The sequence below is a fragment of the Eulemur rufifrons genome, chromosome 19 (genome assembly GCF_041146395.1).
Source record: "Eulemur rufifrons isolate Redbay chromosome 19, OSU_ERuf_1, whole genome shotgun sequence".
Classification (NCBI taxonomy): Eukaryota; Metazoa; Chordata; class Mammalia; order Primates; family Lemuridae; genus Eulemur; species Eulemur rufifrons.
The window spans coordinates 87,514,484-87,533,880 of NC_091001.1; the positions used below are offsets into that span (position 1 = coordinate 87,514,484).

The following is a 19,397-nucleotide window of genomic DNA, read 5'->3' on the forward strand; positions in this document are numbered from 1 at the left end:
ATGTACATCACTGCATTATAGTAATTGTTAGCCTGTTTTTTAAGTATGGTATACCACAGACATTCACATGTCAGTAAATATTAATATTGTTAGTCTTAATTTTGTTCTTTTCTCATATATCATTCTTATATTTTACAGAAGATTTGTCTACCAGTATCTCTGTATCTAACTGCCAGATCCAGGAGAATGTGGTAAGTAATCAAAGCTAATGTGTACAAACTAGGTGATTAAAGTAAGGAAAATAAAATAAATCTTATTAAACCAATAGGCTCATAGCCCACAGTACTGAGCAGTTTGCCTAAGGCTAGACTTTTTGTGTGATAACTTCCCTAAGGAGTTCTGCTTTATGGAGGAAACTAAGGCAGATTTTAAAAATTACAAAAAACAAAGTTAACTTTTTCATTAGAAAAAGTGACATTAGAATATCACAAAGTGATACATGAGTTCAAAGTCTCTTCTTACTGGGTCAGCAGGGAAAGCTTCCTAAAGGAAGCACAGTTTGACCTATTCGTAAAGGATGGAATGGATTTTTGACAGAAGTGCTGAAGGGATGAGGATTAGGGAACAGGATAAGCAAATAGAGAGAAGCAGGAAATGCAGTACTTGTAAGGAAAAGCGAATATTAAATTTGGCTGGTGTATCCATAGATATGTGTAGGGTTTTAAAACAGGTCAGCAAACTTTTTCTGTAAAGGGCCAGATAGTAAATATTTTAGGCTTTGCAGACAATACACAGCTACTCAATTCTGCGTTTGTAGCAAGAAGGCAGCCATGGGCAATACTTTAATGAATGAGCATGACTGTTCTTATAAAACTTTATTTATGGACACTGAAATTTGAATTTCGTATAATATTCATGTCACAGAGTACTTTGATTTGTCCAGTCATTTAAAGACCGTTCTTAGATCAGGGCCATATAAAAAGAGGCAGCAGCCTGGATTTGGCCCACAAGCTGTACTTGCCAACCCTTGGATTAGAAGGGAAAAGGGCTAGAAAAAGAAATCAGGAAATTGCTCATTAGCTATATATAATTTCTCTGATTAAAAAAAAAAAAACTCTCCTACTTGGAGCATCCAGGTGTTATAGTTCTCTAACATATAAATATTGTTTGGGATTTCCAAGATTACAATGAAGACTGGGTGTCCAATTGTGTTATTGGAGGTAGAGAATTTCCAGGAGATACAATCTGTGAGTTTCTTGTCCTAGTAGGAGGTGGAATAGACACCATATTCTTGGGGAGAGAAAGGGAAACAGGAGAGCACATGAGAGCTCAACATGGGAGCACAGACTTTAAATGATCCCACAGGAACTTGAGGATATATCCATTCATGACAGAGGGAAAAAGACTCAGAATTGATCTTTGTTTAAAAAAAAATTTTTTTTTTCTATTAGTTATATATACATTGGATGCCCCCTTATCTAATATGATTAGAACCAAAATTGGGTTAAACAAAAAGTTGGTTAAAGTTGGGAAACATATAAAAATGATTCATACAAACCTTAAAATTTTCATAACTTAACAAAATATGCAGATTTACTAGCTTTGGTTGCAGGGCTGAGGCTTTCTTTGTGTGTAATTGTGGGTCTGCTACATGGAGCTCCACTTTGTCTTTCTTTCATCAAATTCTAACACCAAAATCCCAAGTGCATGAATATTCTGACAACAATGTTAAAGAAAAAAAAAAAGAGTGAAAGAGCAGGGAGGGAAGAGTGAGGAGTGGATTTGAGTTACAGACTTTCTCTCACACATACTCTTTTCATCACTCTTTCAAAATCAGCCTAATCCCAATAATATGAACTTTCAAGTTTTTCTTTTAAATCAAAGATAGTGAATCTCATTAATGGTAAAATACATAAAAATTTGTTCTTAATTTTGTATGTTAATTTACTTTTTTTTCATAATTCACTGCTTAATAAATATAAGATTTTTTAAATTGAAAGCATTTTCTCCTGAAAGTCTTCTTATAGAATACATTATATTTGGCATGTTAATAGCCATAGTATAAAATTTGGGCTTAACCTTTTCTAGAACATAGAAAGCCTAAGTTTCATAAAATAATTTGTACTTTATGAAAATTAGTTGCCTCTAACGTAAACAAAAATGTATTTAAGTATTTGAATGAAGACAGGCAGAAAGAGGTAAATAATACTTACTGCTTACTTTTTCCTAATAGGACATCAGTACTGTTTACCAGATCTTTGCAGATGAGGTGCTTGGTTCAGGCCAGTTTGGCATCGTTTATGGAGGTGAGTGACTGCAGCCTTTTGTATATTGTATATAGTATAGAAAAATTGGAAAATTTAAAACATATGTCAGCTTTCTGGACAAAATTGTGAAAAAGACCCATATCCTTTCAGCCAAGTCCTTTTCACTGTAACTGATTATTCATTCCTTAATTTCAACTGAAAACTTTAAAAAGCGACAGAGAAAGAATCAGAAAATTCATTTTACAATAGTCTTACTTTATCTCTTCTTGTAGCTCATACATAAAGATGTTTGTGTGGGGAGAAAAATGGTTTGAACTTTATGTTGGGTTGTGTGGGCTTGTTCATTGAAGTATATTCCATACTAGTTTTCCAACACAAATGGCACCATTTGTCTACTGTTGGCATGATTGTTGTGTCAAGTCTGAAGACCTGAAATGTTATCCAGGTCTATAACTTATGATGTTGATGAAGTCATTTAACTTTAGTATCTTCATCTGTTTAATGGAGCTAATAAAACCTGACCTGCATAGCTTACAAGGTCTTAAATATTAATTAAACCTAATATATATAAAAATACTTTATAAGCTATAATCCAAGAAACAAAAGAAATGTTAAGCCTTTGTCATCCCTTGCCAAGACTGATACAGTAGTCTCCTCATTGGCCTTTCTGCCTACAGTCTTGCCTTCTTTTCACACCACTCTTGGAGTGAATCTTTCTGAAAACTCATATCTAATATTAGTATTACCTTACATAGAACCCTTAAATGGTTCACAGTTGTCTACAGATTCATTGCCAATTTTCCTAGCAGAGCAAACAAAGCTGCTGTGATTTCACCCTGCTTCTCTAGCCCCCTATCTAATTACAACTCCCTTTTTGTTTTCTGTCTTGCAGTCATGCCTCGAATACCTTTGCCTCTGCTCCTTCTCCATCCCTTTGTCCTTCTAGTGAACATTTATTCATACTTCAAGGCTCAACTAAAGGGCTTCCTCTAGGAAGAATTTCTTGTCCCCATCCCTACCTCTCCATCAAATAAAACAGATCGTTCCTCCTTGGTACTCCTGCTACTAACATACATACTTCTATGATAGTATCTATAACACATTGGGTTTACATTGACTTCCTTCTGAACATTATTTGTTATTTGAAGGTAGGCTGAGAGATATCTGTGTTTTCTTTGTATTTCTAGCACCTAGCATTATGTCTGATGTATAATAGTCATCCAGAAAATATGTTGATGTTATACACATACACGACATCTATGGCTTGGAACTTCTAATTTGTCAGTTTTAAGACTAGTGACATCTCTGGAGGACCTCTTCTAATTGAAGGGACAGAGAACTGTCTGTCTACCTTTGACTTCTTACCAAATATGTATGGATTTGTCTCGTCTTTTCAAGTAGTCACACTTTTATGATTGTGTCTTTGAGACAGGTATGAGTTATTTTCTAATAAATAGCTATGTAGAGAACAGCAGGTCCCATACAGGTTAAAAGAACAAATACCAAAAATATACCTGTCATTTTCTTCACCTAATCTATAGCATATAAAACAATGCCTTGTACATAATAGGTACAAAACAACTGATTAGTTTGAATTAATTAATGAGGGGATGGCTATTTATTGCAGACTTGCACTTCAGAAATCTTTTATATCTAGCTTCTAGATTCTAGGAACCCAGAATTTGGGGGAATATGTGGTTAAATCACTGTGCTGACTCTGTGTACCTAGAATAAAATTAATTCATTAGTATAGTATTTCCATTTTGACAGTCTCTCTGAATAACTAGGTCAGGGCACTTAATGATCTTTTATTTAACAAGGTAGATTACTTTTCAGCAGATAAGTGCATTCAAATTTTCTGCTACTTCAGATAATGAAACTGCCTTTTTTATGGGGGGAAGCATAATTTATTTCTTAAAATTAAAGGTGAGTGAAGGAGTGTGGAGAAAAAACAAAATGAGTCAGAGGAAAAAAAATACAAGAGAAAATACATACAAATTTCAGTCTGTAGACAACTTCCTGATAAAGTTTTTGAATTCTATGAGAGCTGCAATTTGCTTTGCTTTTTTATTTCTTTTTTTTTTTTAAATAGGAAAACATAGAAAGACTGGAAGGGATGTGGCTATTAAAGTAATCGATAAGATGAGATTCCCTACAAAACAAGAAAGTCAACTCCGTAATGAAGTGGCTATTTTACAGGTAAAAAAAAGAGGGGGAAGTTGTATAAGTTTTAATTTTTGATTTATCAGTTTCTGAACCTGAGTCTATTTAGTATGCAGATAAGAATAAGATTTCTTTTTTGTTTTGTTTTGTTTTGTTCTTATGACTTTTGGCTAAAAGGCTGGTAAGAGTCTAAATGAACTGGTTTGGTTTGGTTTGGTTTTTTAAGGAGACAAAATTAGATTACAGTAATGTAGGATCTACAAGGACTGCCATTAGTTTGCTCTGTAGTAGTATAGTTCATTTAGAACACATTTTCATAAGTAAAACTAAAAAAAAAAAAAAAAAAAGGAAAATTTTATTTTTAATTCATCCCTCCAAGAGCTGAAAATATTTTGATACTTTACCATATTTCATTAGGAGGTCATTGTTGTACCCATCCAGTTCTCACAGATGATGTGCTTGATGTTATAGCAATTATTATGAAAATGAAGACTTAAAAATTATGTACCTTTTAACAGCATTTGCTATTTTATTAATTCAAAACTCTAAATATTTTGTAATAGCTTAGTCCATTCAGGTGTATTTTAAAGATACATTGGCAATGATTTAAATCCCATAAAATAAATTAGTGTGTGTTTTTCTTTTCATCTAACAATTTGACTCCTTTTGGGGGTCATCTAGAAGACTAAGATTTATTTATAATATGCAAATGTGTATTAATTCATTGTGTAGCTTTTGCATATTATTAAAGAAATCATGGTCATGTAATAGTTAATGCTGTCAGAGCCCCGTTTACTTGTGGGTGAAATTCAAGAAGACACAGCCTCCTGAACTTATGCTTCCTTGAAAAAGGTAAGAAACTTACCAACAAATGATTAATTTTACATTTATTACATTATTGGTTGCTAGTAGTAACATTTGTTTCACTTTCAGAGGCATAATAATCAAAAGCTTGTGGTCAGTTAGGTACCTATCATCACATCAAGACTGCCTCCTCCTATAAAGCCACCTTTAAATAGAATACTAATAGCATACAGACTCTGTATACAGAATATGAATATATTAAGATATTTTTGCATATCTAATTTTGGAATCTTTCTCATTGTTCAACTAATATGCAAAGAAAATAAAAATTAAGGATATATTCCTAAGGATTAATTTCTCTGACATTTTGATTATAAACAGCTCTTAACTAAGCACTGAAGCTTTTTTCCTCCTATTATCAGCTATGGATCATAACAACTAAATTTATGAATTTCCAGGTAATAATGCACAGTGTGAAAAAGTTCATTATTATAGCCTTCTGATTATTTTCATCAATATTGTCCAACTGGGAATACATTGTAGTATGTCTCCAAATATAGTATTTTCTGTCTCCAAACGACATGCTCTTTCTACTTTACCTCATTGGACCTATTGTGTGTGTGTGTGTGTGTGCACACACACACACAAAATTGTGACTTTAGGTGTTCCTTTGCAGTGTGTAAACTCAACAAGATTTTCTGTATACGTAATATAAAGATGAACTTTAGCCTACTTTATATGTAAAATACTATAATTCTGTTAATACAGCCTGAATTCATGTGACAAATACACTTTTAAGGAAATTTTTTTCAAATCATACCTGATTTACTGAAGTTAGTCCCATAATATTTAGTCATGTGAGCATTTCAGCTAGAGTTTTTCACATGGGTTGACGGGAACCTACTACACCCTTACAGTCACTCACACCACCCCTGGGCTCTCCTCTTCCTCTCCAACTGTATTGCCTGCTCTTTCATCTTTGCCCTATGGTCTTGTCTGTAGTCCTCATTATACACACCTGAAAGGCTGGCTGAACTCCTGTGGTTCATACTGGTGCTGTTATCCTCAACCTGCAGCACCAGTGGCATTCATAGTTTTTCTTTCCTGTGCCCACATCTTTAAAAAGAAAGAATGGGGTAAAGACTGAGCATATTGAGACCACAGCTTTGGCCTGTCCAGTCACAGAGAAGAAAAATCATAGGATCATTGATTTAGAAATGACTTCACAGTTTACCAGGAATGTCGATCCTCTCCTTAAAAACTTGGTGATAGACTTTGTTTTTCTATCAGTTTAAAAGAAATGAGCACATGCCACTTTTGGATACCTGTGATTATTCTTTATTAAACTGAACCAAAGTCACTTGAAACAGGTTCCACTGTTGACACTATACTCAACAAATTGAATCTCTTTCCCAGCCACACATGCTTCTGTCTCAAGGGCACAAAAAGCTTCCACTACCTGAAAACTTTAAAAATTTATCTTAATTCCTGAATCAAAGAAAGAAATCAAAATTTCAGAATATTTAGAAAATAACCGTGAAAATACTGTGCATATCAGAGCCTTTGGACTATTAGAGAAAGCTTTATAATCTCAAATATTAAGCCATAAAGAATGAAAATAAATGAATTAAAAATCCAACTGAAGAAGTTAAAAAATGAGGCCAGGAGTTCAAGACCAGCCTGGACAATATGGCAAGACCCCAACTCTGCAAATGAAAATAAAACTAGCTGGGTGTGATGGTGTGCACCTATAGTCCCAGCTATTGGGGAGGCTGAGGCAGGAGGATTGCTTGAGCCTTTAAGGTTACAGCCACTGCACCCCAGCATGGGCAACAGAGTAAGACCCGTCTCAAAAACAAACAAACAAAAAACAAGCAGAAGTTATTAAGGGAATGAATAATGAAATAAACTCAAGGAAAGCAGAGGGGATTAATAAAAATGGAAATTACTAAACACAAAAAAGAATATAATAAATCCAAAAGCTGATTCTCTGTGTGGAGGAAGGGGGAGGTGTGTAAAAATAAATAGCCAATCTAGAAAATATAAAAATTTCTTCAGTACATGACCACAAATACAGAAGAAACAAAAGAATCTTAAGCTACTTACTTTGCTCAGCTCTTCCAGATAAATTTGGAAACTTGGAGAAAATGTAGTTCTCTATGAAAGTAATAATTTACTAAAACATACTCTAAAGGAAATAGAAAATTTAATCAAATCGAGAAAGTTTTAGGGGGAGAAGGATAATATCATCATATACTTCTGTGTGTCCACATGTGTTTTTAAAGGTAGGCATGGGAAAGAACTTAATACTAGACAGCTATAGCATAGGAGACAGACTTCTAAAGCTGTGTTGATAAAAGTTATGATATTCTGAATCTTCCATTGTTTATTGCAACTGTCATAACCCACCACTACAGAGTATTTCACTTCCATTTATTTACTACAAAATTATGTCACTTTTTACTTTGCTACTTGGAACACAATGTCACTAAGTTGTCTTAAATTGATTAGCAAACAAGTTTTGTTGCATTTGCCATTCTTTCATTTTCTAAACATGTTTGAAAACACCTACCATGATGCAAATATTGCGCTAAAATAACAAGTTGGGGCCCATCTGTATTTCTGTTAATAAGGAATAAAAATAAAGAATAATCACTTGGATCAATAGAGCATATTTAAGATTGAATAGGGAGAATGAAGCCAGATTATTGAAGATCCTAAAATCTAGCCCACGGAATTTATATTTATGTCCAGAAATAAAGAGCCATTCAAGGTTTTTGAGCAAGGCTGACTTGACAAGTTTGTTTTTGAGGAAGTTTTTTCTGCAAAGTAGAACGTAAGATAGATTGCTTTTTTACAAGCAGAAACAGTATGGCATTCATCTTCGCGTTTCTCCAACCCATAACCCAGTTGTGTTCAAGAAACATGGGAAGATGGAAGTAGAGAGATGCTGAGCCTAAAAGAGGAAAGAGGTATCACATAATGAGAATCAAGAAATAGATAAATAACGACTTTAGAAACAAAATCGTCTCGTGAGCAAAGAGCTTCACAAATACAGCCCCCAAAGAGCCAAAGCTTTGTGTAATTGACTAAAAATTATTGGTGCTATTCAAGGACAGCACAAAATTAAAGGAGTGTCAGAGACTTAAAATAGGAGAAGGAAAGAAAAGCAACAGGAATGGACAAGGGCAATTGTGTAATAAAATTAGGAAGACATTGTCTCTCCTCGGTGCATCCACTCTCCAGTACACACTTAGAAAATCAGAATCTAAGATCCTTTTTATTGATTGTAATTTTTATTTTGTTTGCTTTTATTGTTTATTTTTCTAAGCTGTTTCTTCTCTTTATGTCATGTATTTCATGTAGTGTAGTCACAGCACATTGTTAGCTATTTGCATAATAAAAGTATTTCTCTACTTAAGTTGGTCATATAAATATCTTGTAACCTCTCTTCAGAATTTGCACCATCCTGGGATTGTAAATCTGGAATGTATGTTTGAGACCCCAGAACGAGTCTTTGTAGTAATGGAAAAGCTGCATGGGGATATGTTGGAAATGATTCTATCAAGTGAGAAAAGTCGGCTTCCAGAACGAATTACTAAATTCATGGTCACACAGGTATCTTCTTTTGAAACTATAGAATAATTAAAAACTAAGAAAACTAATAAATAGCAGTGCTTTTATGTATTGGGAGACTATGGAATTGTTAACTTTAAAGAACAAAATAACATGCTTTTAGCTAAATATTGATGAACTGTAGTGGAATTTTGAAGTTATTACACCATTCAAGGAGACACATTGAGGTTTAACTGATTTTTCCAGGCATTGAAAAAATATTTTTTCATAACAGATACTTGTTGCTTTGAGGAATCTGCATTTTAAGAATATTGTGCACTGTGATTTAAAGCCAGAAAATGTGCTGCTTGCATCAGCAGAGCCATTTCCTCAGGTGAGATCTTCTCTAGAACCTTTTAAAGAATAATTTTAAATGACTGTGACAACATTTTTGAAGAACTCCAATAACAGAAGGCAGTGTAGCAAGTACTATAGGTTCAAAATGCATACCATCTTACAGAAATAAAGTTTTTAGCCTGTAACTACCAGTGAAGATTAATAACTAAATAATTTAAATTCAAGCTGGGCACACTGGCTCATGCCTATAATCCCAGCACTTTTGGGAGGCCAAGGTGGGAGAATCATTTGAGGCCAGGAGTTTGAAACCAGCCTGAGCAACATGGCAAGATCCCATCTCTATAAAAAATAAGAAAAATTAGCTGGGCATGGTGGTACACGCCTGTAATCGCCTGAACCCAGGAGTTCGAGGTTGAGGTGAGCTATGGCCGCACTGTTACACTCTAGCCTGGGTAACAGAGTGAGACCCTGTCTCTAAATAAATAATAATTTGAATTCAGTTTTTATTAATTATATCGTTTATGTTCATTAAGACTTTTTTAGACCTAACTAGATCTCAAAGAATAACTTTGCACATATAGACCCTTTGCAGTTCACCTCTCCCCATGGGCTGGGAATGAAGTGGGGGTGAACCAACCTTGGTTGGTACTTAGTGCTCAATTTGTGAATTCCTCATAAATTAGAACAAACTGGTGGGGTGTAACCTAAAATGGGAGATAGATTTTGGTTGAGGCAGGCAACCAACTCCTTTTCCTCTTTAGAGTATTATATTTCAGACATTTTCACCAAAACCTATGTAAGAATTACATTTCTCCTCATCCTCAGCACGTAAACACACGTATGACAGTGTCACGTTGCATGTGCTTCCTGGCTGCATGTGGTATACTCTGATTTTTTTTTTTATTCAGTTGAGTTTCATTTTGTACAAAGTGTTTACCTTGATCCACTAAATTTATTTCATAACTTACTAAATGGATCATAACCCAAATTTTGAAACAAATGTTCTGAGAAATATAAGTTGGATGTGGTACCTACAGTTGTTTTTCATGATTCTCATTGAGGATTCCTCCAGTTGTGTGAGAATATCTGTTGACAAGCTATTATTTATGTACATTGAAAACATGTACAGTTAGACAAATGGCTAGAATAAGGACAACAGATAGCTATTTAACTTGGTAAATACAACTCAAATTGTCTTTTCAAAGAAAAAGATGTATTTTTAAAAATCATTCTTTTACTTTAAAAGTATAATAGTAATATTGGTTTTCCTCTTATAATGTCTATGTGGTTAAAAGTGATTCCCTATCATTGTGAGGTCAAAAATAGTCCCCCAATAGTTGGTACAATGTATTAAATAAACTGCTTCCATTTATTATCTCATTTGATCTTCAAAATGGTATAGGCAAAGGGTGCATACCCATACAGCTAAGGCTAAAACTCCAACTTTTTGACCTCTGTTAGTGATCCACAGTGTTCCCATTAAGAGCAAAGGGAAAGTAATGTTATTTACTTTGTACTCTTTTTTTGCTCCACTTTGCCCCACTTCATTCACTTGCCAAACTGCCAAGTCATCTTTACTTTGTCAAGATACCAGCTAAAACCTGGCATTTAACCAAAAAAAAAAAAAAAAAGTTCAAATTTTTTAGGGTTGGTAATCCTAGTCTTCAGAGACTCAAATATTCAAGCAGCCAAATTCACTAATGACACAGAGCAATTATCATTCATAAAAATATGTCAGGCTCCATATCCCAGAAATAGCAAGCACCATTTGAATATACCTTCACTACTTTGTTGTGCAGTCACTATTTGTACCACTGTTTTCTAGAGGATAGATCACTTTTCTCTCAGTTTATCTTAATGCTTTTTCTGAAGATATTTTGTGACTCAGAGCATTTCCTCCAGAAAGTGCATGGCATTTGCTTATTCAGCATGGATACAGTCATTAATCACCAAAATCTGAACCTCTACAAAAAGATGGGCAGCAAGATAAGTGTTCTAAGTTCTGCCAAGCTCATCACACTTCCAGAAAACTCTTCCCAAGAGGACATGATAGTGACGGTGGCTGCCTTCACGAATAACTTATTTCAAATCTAAACATCTAACTAGCAATAATTTGCTCCACAGTCATAGAAAACACTGTTGCTCTTACTCCTGGGAGCAGTCTCCAGCATTACTCCTCTACTGTCCACATTAATAGTTATCTTTAATATACCTCAGTTTTATTTACTTGTCAGTTTATAGTGTTCGTAGGAAAGGACTCTAGGATTAAGCAAAACAGAATGTTTTTGAATATTATATCTTATTTTTTATTCAGCAAACATTTATTAAGTACCTTTATGTGTTCAGACACTGTAAGGCCACTGAGGATTCAGAAATGACACATGATTCCTGCTCATAAATGATACAAAAGTTACCTCCTTATAAGACAAATGGTGAAAGATCAGCACCCTCCATTTCATCAAAAAAAACAGAACACCTGTAACACCAGTCTGGTATTTGGCATTCTGGAAGGTAGAATTTTAAAGTTTTTTGAAATAATCACTAGGAAAGCCTTTTATACTATGTTAGTCAGGATTACAGGGCTGTAAATGTATCTGCCTTTTGGGAAAGGATATTTTACAATTTCCCTATCTACAGTTGTTTGATATCCATAATCAGTTGGCAAGAGTGTTGAAACAATACAGTATCATATTTAGGGACAGTTAGGTATGTATATATAGACTGATACATAGTTACATATATAAAACACTATAATCTAAAATTAACATCATCCTTCAATTTTGCAGGTGAAGCTGTGTGACTTTGGATTTGCACGCATCATTGGTGAGAAGTCATTCAGGAGATCTGTGGTAGGAACTCCAGCATACTTAGCCCCTGAAGTTCTCCGGAGCAAAGGTTACAACCGTTCTCTAGATATGTGGTCAGTGGGAGTTATTGTCTATGTGAGCCTCAGTGGCACGTTTCCTTTCAATGAGGACGAAGATATAAATGACCAAATCCAAAATGCTGCATTTATGTACCCACCAAATCCATGGAGAGAAATTTCTGGTGAAGGTAAAAATAATTAAGTTTTGGCTCTGTGCTCTTAAGTCTAAAAATCTCTGTGATCCCAAATCAGTCTGTCTATTTTGTCTTTTTTAATATTTCCCATTTATCTTCTAAATGCAACTAGTTACCAGTTTCTAAGCACTATTCCTTTTACACTATCTTTTCTCTCTCTTCCTTATAGTTCCCAGGCATAGCACTAATCCAGGCCTCAATTGCTTCATTCTGAAACTCCTATCTTTTTAACTGTTCTACCCATTAGACTCTCTTTTCTGGTCCTTTCCAGTCACTATAGCCAAATCTGTCTTCAGGAAACATTACTTTCATCTTACTCTGCTCCCAAACATTTTGGCTACTCTTTAACCACGCTGCAGCTGTAGATCTCTAGGATGTGGCCCGAGCTTACCTTCTAGCCTCATCTGCCACTACGCCCCACACAAACCTAGTTGTTTGCTCTCTTCTGAACTTTTTCTGCAACTTGCTTAGGACTCTTTTCCCCTGCCTGCAACCCCTCCTCCTTGCTATTAATCCTACCAGTCATTTGAGGACCCCTTAATTTGTGACTCATCTATGAAGTCTTCCTGACTACTACTCCTGTAAATTGTGTAAGATCTACTTAGGCTAATAGTTGGGCATGTTTTTCTTAAGTGTTCAATCTTTTCATCATTAACTTTTCTAATCTTCAGAACAAGATTATTATGACATTCCCTGGTTTGTTTTCTCCTCTCCTGTGAACTTCTGCTAGGAAGCTTTATGCATTTGTCCTTCCTGCCTAGTGAAGATTTTTCAGTTTGCAACGCCTGGTTTTATACCCATCAAGACTGACTTGGTTGGCCCTCTTTAGTTTACTGATACTCATAGGAAGGAAGAGTACTTAGAACATTATTTAACTATATCCCACTGAAGTTAACACAATCAATGCTGGGGAATACCCCCACTTGGATTTAGCCAACCCCTGTAACAGGTAGGTCTTTTTTATTTTTCCAGAAGTACTGGGCCTATTCAAAAGGATTGACTAATACTCCATTACACTGGGAAAGGTTTGAGGAACAACATGTAAAGACAGTAGCAGGTTTGCTTGGTAATGAGGAAAGCTAATTGAAGATCACAGGAGAGTTTTTTGATGTTACCAGATCATCTCAGAGTTCCTCGGGCAGTGTGGTCTGTAGACCTCTTAGTGTCAGAATCACTTGATGAGTTTATTAGAAGAAAACCCCTGGCCATATCCCAGAGAGACAGATTCACTAGTTGGAATGATACCCAGGAATGTGCATTTTAAATAAATACTTCAAATAATTATGATGCACGTGTTTCAGGAACAATGATTAAGGGTTTGAAGTATTTGGAACATAGAGAAATTCATAATTAAAGTAATTTATGGAAAATCTTCTCTTGTTTGATAGTATATAGAAGAGAAATAGAGCCAGTATTGTATAAGTCTTTTGTTTGGTTCATCTATGAGTCTAGCCTTTGCTATCAGTATTTCAAATGTATCATTATACAGGACTATAGTTGGTATGTAGTTATATGGTTGCCTTGGTTTTGCAGTTGATCCATTTCTCCAAATAAGTGAATAAAACATGTGTGCCAAGATTCACCATATATGCCAAAACACAGTGAACCTATTTGTTAAAACAAAAGTGTGAACTTTTGGTAATAAGTTATCACCTCAGTCTAACCATGTCTGTAGAGGCAGCAATGGCTTTGGCTAATTTTATAGATTAAGTCAGAGGCTAAAGAGCAACATGGTGTCATGGGGATGGGGGGTAGTCTGCCTGCAATCCAGAGTCTGTTTTCTTCGTCTTGAAATGTTAATAATAAGAGTACTTAGCACTGTGTGCTCTCTGAGCCCTTACATATATTAAACAACTTCATTTTAAAGATGAGGAAATTGAGCCATAGCATAGTTTTAATAACTGACCCCATATCACATAGCTAGGAAGTGGCAGAACCAGACTTCAGCCCAGGCTGTCTAGCTCCAGAGTATATTATTTTAACCTGTACTCTATAGTGCCTTCTAAATAAAATGAAAATTTGACAGGTATACTTAATTCAGTAAACATTTATGGATCACTTTACATGTTAGCTTAAAGTCCCTGTCCTTGAGAAGCAACAATTCCTCAACCTTCTATTTGTATAGACTGAACTGCTTTCCAGGCAGAGTCACAGGTTTGGGGTGCTCTATACACCCAAATTCATGTATCTAATTTTGTCTTTTCTTTTAGCAATTGATTTGATAAACAACCTGCTCCAAGTGAAGATGAGAAAACGTTATAGTGTTGACAAATCTCTTAGTCATCCCTGGCTACAGGTAAAAAAAAAAAAAACGTATAATCTCTGGCGGTCTTCATTTGAGCAGTTCACTGTGAATTGTCTTACCTAATGAAACCACTGTAAGATCAACAGATTCCACACATTTCTTAGAATAATGTAAGTGCTCTTCAGTGATTAATCTGTACTATGGCTGAATCTCTGGAAGTTGTGCAGTACATCATTGAAGTCAGTATTGATAGTAAAATTCCATGAACAGGCCGGGTGCGGTGGCTCACGCCTGTATTCCTAGCACTCTGGGAGGCCGAGGCGGGTGGATCGCTCGAGGTCAGGAGTTCGAGACCAGCCTGAGCAAGAGCGAGACCCCGTCTCTACTAAAAATAGAAAGAAATTATCTGGCCAACTAAAATATATATAGAAAAAATTAGCCGGGCATAGTGGCGCATGCATGTAGTCCCAGCTACTCGGGAGGCTGAGGCAGTAGGATCGCTTAAGCCGAGGAGTCTGAGGTTGCTGTGAGCTAAACTGACGCCACAGCACTCACTCTAGCCTGGGCAACAAAGTGAGACTCTGTCTAACAACAACAACAAAAAAATTCCATGAACAATTGTAGGGCCTATGTGTTCATTTCACCTTCTTGTAAGATTAGCATGACATGTTAGTTTGTCAAAATTATTTTAAATGTTCACTAAAAGGTTTATCTTTGCATTGAAGAGATTTTTTTAAAATGCCTTTTAAAATGTTTGGCCTAACTCTCCCAAAGATATTGCATAGATTTGCCAAAAGATAGCCCCCAACTTCAGAGTAAGGACTATTTTAAAGGGAATGAGGGGTAGAATTAGCTTCAAAACAAATGGAATAATAGTCTTACTGATTATAAAGTTATCCTGTTAATTCCAAGCACTTTCACATACTTTGAGAAGTTAGGTTTAAACCTCACACAGTATAGAACAAAATGTTGTAGTGATTATTATAAGCCACTTCAGAAGCCTGAAGCAAATTTTTTTTTAATTTCAGAAAATACTTCCCTTCAGTAGACACTTCATTAAAGTGTTTAACATTACTAATTTATAATATCACAAATAGAACTTAAGTGTATAGCCAAGTGCTTATAAGTAAGGGTTGTCAATTATTTGACTAGGGTGCTAAGCCAAAAAAAAAAGTTGACGGTATTTTGTTTATGTTTCATTATCACTTCATTTTTTCCTAGGACTATCAGACTTGGCTTGACCTTAGAGAATTTGAAACTCGCATTGGAGAACGTTACATTACACATGAAAGTGATGATGCTCGCTGGGAAATACACGCATACACACACAACCTTGTATACCCAAAGCACTTCATTATGGCTCCCAATCCAGATGATATGGAAGAAGATCCCTAATTATCAGTGAGCTAACTTCAATAAGCAAAGATTTCATTTTGTGGACTGATAACTTTGCTGCATAACTGTTCATTGTAGGCTGTCATCTGCAAGGATGCAAAGACATAAGGAAATATAAGCAATTGGTGACACCAATACTGTAGTTCATAATGAGTAGGTACAGGAGAGGAAACTGAGTAATAAAAACTCACAATGGAATCAAGGTGAAACTTTTTATAAACTTTTGTAGCATTTTTTTCTAATTCTTCACTTTTGTACTACAGTGGCACTTAATTTATCTTCCCTTTCCTGTTTTTACATTTGTGTTTTTAAAAGGAAAAAAAAAGGCAAGCTAGAGTCCAGTTATTGTATAGTTTGACCAAATCATACAAGAGTTATAATAGGTTAATTACTAAACAGGTTTGTATTTAAGAGATAACTGTGAGGCAACCAATATGTGATTTTACAAGGACTTTTTAACATTTGTTTAACCAACCATGGATGCATTGAGGGGTTTTTGGTAGATGTCTAGAAAAGAAACGCTGGACTATTTCACCTTTCTTTTTTAGGTCAATCAAGACTCCGAAACAGTGATTCCTAACCTTTTTGAGTTGCGACTCTGTGCTCTCTACAACATAAAAATTAGGTTGTCACCTTTTCTGTGAGTATGTTGCAACAGTGGGACATTTATGTTACAAAATGAGTAAGAACTGCTGTTCTAAGTGTTGAACTGTTACGCCTGTCTTCGCATAGCTCAGCTCTGCTCTGCTACCAAATACTCACATCTGACTGACACCATCCTGATGCCAATACTGGATTCCTGCGTTCAGTGGGTGCAGGTCTAAACTTTATACAATTTATCTTTACCCAGCGTTGAATAACTTGAGAGATAAAATTAAATATATACTAAAAGCAAGGCCAGTTAATGCCACAGTTACTATATAGCAAACAGTATCCTTTTTTTTCTTCCCTTATCCTATTAGAGGGCTTTGCACATATCTGGAATGTTTTTGAATCAATTTTAAGCAGTTTGGTGGAATGGGTAGGAGTGGAACATGAAGCACTTACTTTACAAGGGTGGGGCTATATTATCAGCACAGCAAATAAAAGAACAAAATAAGTATTTGTTTTTACCTTTCAGTTCCAGCAGCTACCTATTTTAAAAATAGTTTTCTAATATTTCCCCAAAGAAAGTTTAAGATCTGGCACCATCCACTTGTAAGAAATCTAGTGGCTTTTTGTTTCTTCATTTCTCAGTAATCATTGTTAACCTTTTTTTTTCTTCCCCACTCTAAGAAGATCGAAAGAGTTAAGTCTTGGCTGCATTATTATTAGCTATGTCGACCTGGGCAGAGATGACAGTCTGTCTGGGTCTATAGTTCCTCAGTCTATCTATAAAATGAAGATCATAAGTCTCACCTCTACCTTCCTCATAGTGTTGTGAAGATCAGATATGTATGAATGTATTTAATAAACTAAAAACTGTAAGTGTTAACTCTTATTGCACACTGAATTTGAGGTAGCAGAGGAAAAGAATGTTCTTGTATATGAACAGACTAAGATTGAGAGGGCCTCTAGAGATGCCTGAAGCTACTGTCGTATCTAGGACTAAAAATATCCTTGAGAGAATTGTAGCAAACATTATGTAGTACCCCTATGTTCTAAGTTGTTTTATGTTTTAATTTACCCTCACAACAATAAGGTGAGTACATTAGGAACTCCATCTTACAGATAAGGAAAGTAAGGCACAGGGAGATTAACCAGCTGCCAAAATTCACGGTATGTGTATTTGAACCCAGGCAGTATGGCTCCAGAGTCCCTCTCAAATCCTCCTGACAATTATGCTGTACTGTCTACCACAACTATCTACAGGAAACATTTGCTATCTTTCAGTAATTTGTTCTCATATGGGAGTTTCAAAGATTAAACCAAATTAATTTTGAAAAAACATTTTAGAAATGTTATTTTCCCTGTGGAAGAGGATGAATTCTCCAGATTTCTCCAAAGTAAGTCTGTTTATATCAACATGCACTATGGAATAATTGTGAGTCACTAGACAACCTACTGTGGTTTTATTGCATATGGTGAAAATCAACTGGAATGATGTTCATTTGCTATACTTAAATAATCAAACCTTACAAGCCATGAAATTAATTGCACTCTTTTTTGTTTTTGTTGCTGAATGCCTAAGAAGTTTTCTAAAATTTTGTAAAGGCACTGTCAGATAATTTGGAGTTGAGTAATTACTCCAGATACTGTATTACTTATATAACATTTTGTCTTGAAGTCAAAGTTGTGTTTGTATAAGAAATAATTGTTTGCTAGAAACATTTGATAATGTATAAAGTAGTCTATAATGACACTGTCCATTACATTTTTATATTTTTTGTTACAACCAACTTTTTGTAAATATACTCAAAGAGGCTTGATAATAAAATGTATTTCCATATCATCATACTTTTCCATATGAAAACCTAAGTCTATCTCTGTTAGAGGTATCTAAAGAAAATTTTATTTGGTTGTGTTATTTTTCCAGGCCTTGGTAATAGAACTATTTGGTAAATAATATTTGTAAATAGAACTAATGCTATATTTAAAAGTACTTTTTTTTTTTACTTGACAAAAATAAAAAAACTAATTTTTACACTTTTATACTAACTTTGAGGTAATTATCTGGAGGTCTCATTTCTTGGAAAGAAAGTTTGAAATAATTATAACTATAAATTTTTCAGGAGCTACCACCCAAATTATTCAACAGTTATATTAATGACTACTGAAAGACTTAGAAAAGTTAAAAACCTATTATCAAAATTAATTTTCTAGGTTTTAAGATATAAGGCATTGCCTGACTCTTCCCCTTTAATTATAAAACGTTTATGTATTTGGGAAGGGACATTTTCATCTTTCAAAAGTTGTCCCAACTAAGTCTTTGAATAAATGAAATAAACATGGAAATAGCGTTAGAGTGACTCAGGAATGGCCTGCGGCTGGGCAACATCTGAAAGATAAGGCCTCCATCTTCCTTTACTTTAGTGTGTGATACAATGCTAACCCTGTTCTCAGGGAAGCAGAAATAGCAATAAAAAGCAACAGTTCCTAACTCTGCCAATGAACTTCCAATACAGTTAAGCCATAAATTCAAGACATATGGCTAGTATTCTTTTCTCTTTAATTTCCCTTATAAATTTGTGTTGCTAATTTAACAATTCCCCAGAAAGTCCAATATTAATCTTTCCAGTATTAATATAAAAGTTCTGTGAACCAAAAAATGAGAACTTAATATGGAATTAAGACTTGACATTTATCTGAAAAATAAGAATTAGCTCAGTTTTAAAAATTATTCCTCCTGCATGGTCTACATTTACTGTATTTCAGGCACATGTCAGGATTACTATTATTTACTGTAACTTTTATGATTAAAAAAATTTTTCATGACTTGTAAGTACTTGTTTATAAAAATGGGATCATAACTGTAAAAACCTTTACATCCTACTTTTTCACTTACAATCTTAAGAGATCTGTGTATATCAGAACATAATTGTTCTACCTCATTGTTTAAAAATAACATCTATTTAATCAGTACCCTGTGAATAGCAATTTAGGTTGTTTGCAGTTTTTATTAAACCAATCAG

The 19,397-nt window shown here is 34.8% G+C and overlaps 1 protein-coding gene across 1 annotated transcript in view; it reads left to right on the top strand.

Annotated features, from left to right (window-relative positions):
* Positions 1 to 16,107, top strand: part of PRKD3 (protein kinase D3) — a 53,603-nt gene extending 37,496 nt beyond the window's left edge. Inside the window, exons 11-18 of the mRNA XM_069493897.1 lie at positions 139 to 191; positions 2,174 to 2,246; positions 4,300 to 4,406; positions 8,631 to 8,792; positions 9,025 to 9,123; positions 11,873 to 12,140; positions 14,357 to 14,442; positions 15,613 to 16,107. Of these exons, the coding sequence (XP_069349998.1) occupies positions 139 to 191; positions 2,174 to 2,246; positions 4,300 to 4,406; positions 8,631 to 8,792; positions 9,025 to 9,123; positions 11,873 to 12,140; positions 14,357 to 14,442; positions 15,613 to 15,786 (1,022 nt within the window). The 3' untranslated portion in view covers positions 15,787 to 16,107. The remainder of the gene's footprint in view (positions 1 to 138; positions 192 to 2,173; positions 2,247 to 4,299; positions 4,407 to 8,630; positions 8,793 to 9,024; positions 9,124 to 11,872; positions 12,141 to 14,356; positions 14,443 to 15,612) is intronic.
* Positions 16,108 to 19,397: the final 3,290 nt, after the last annotated feature.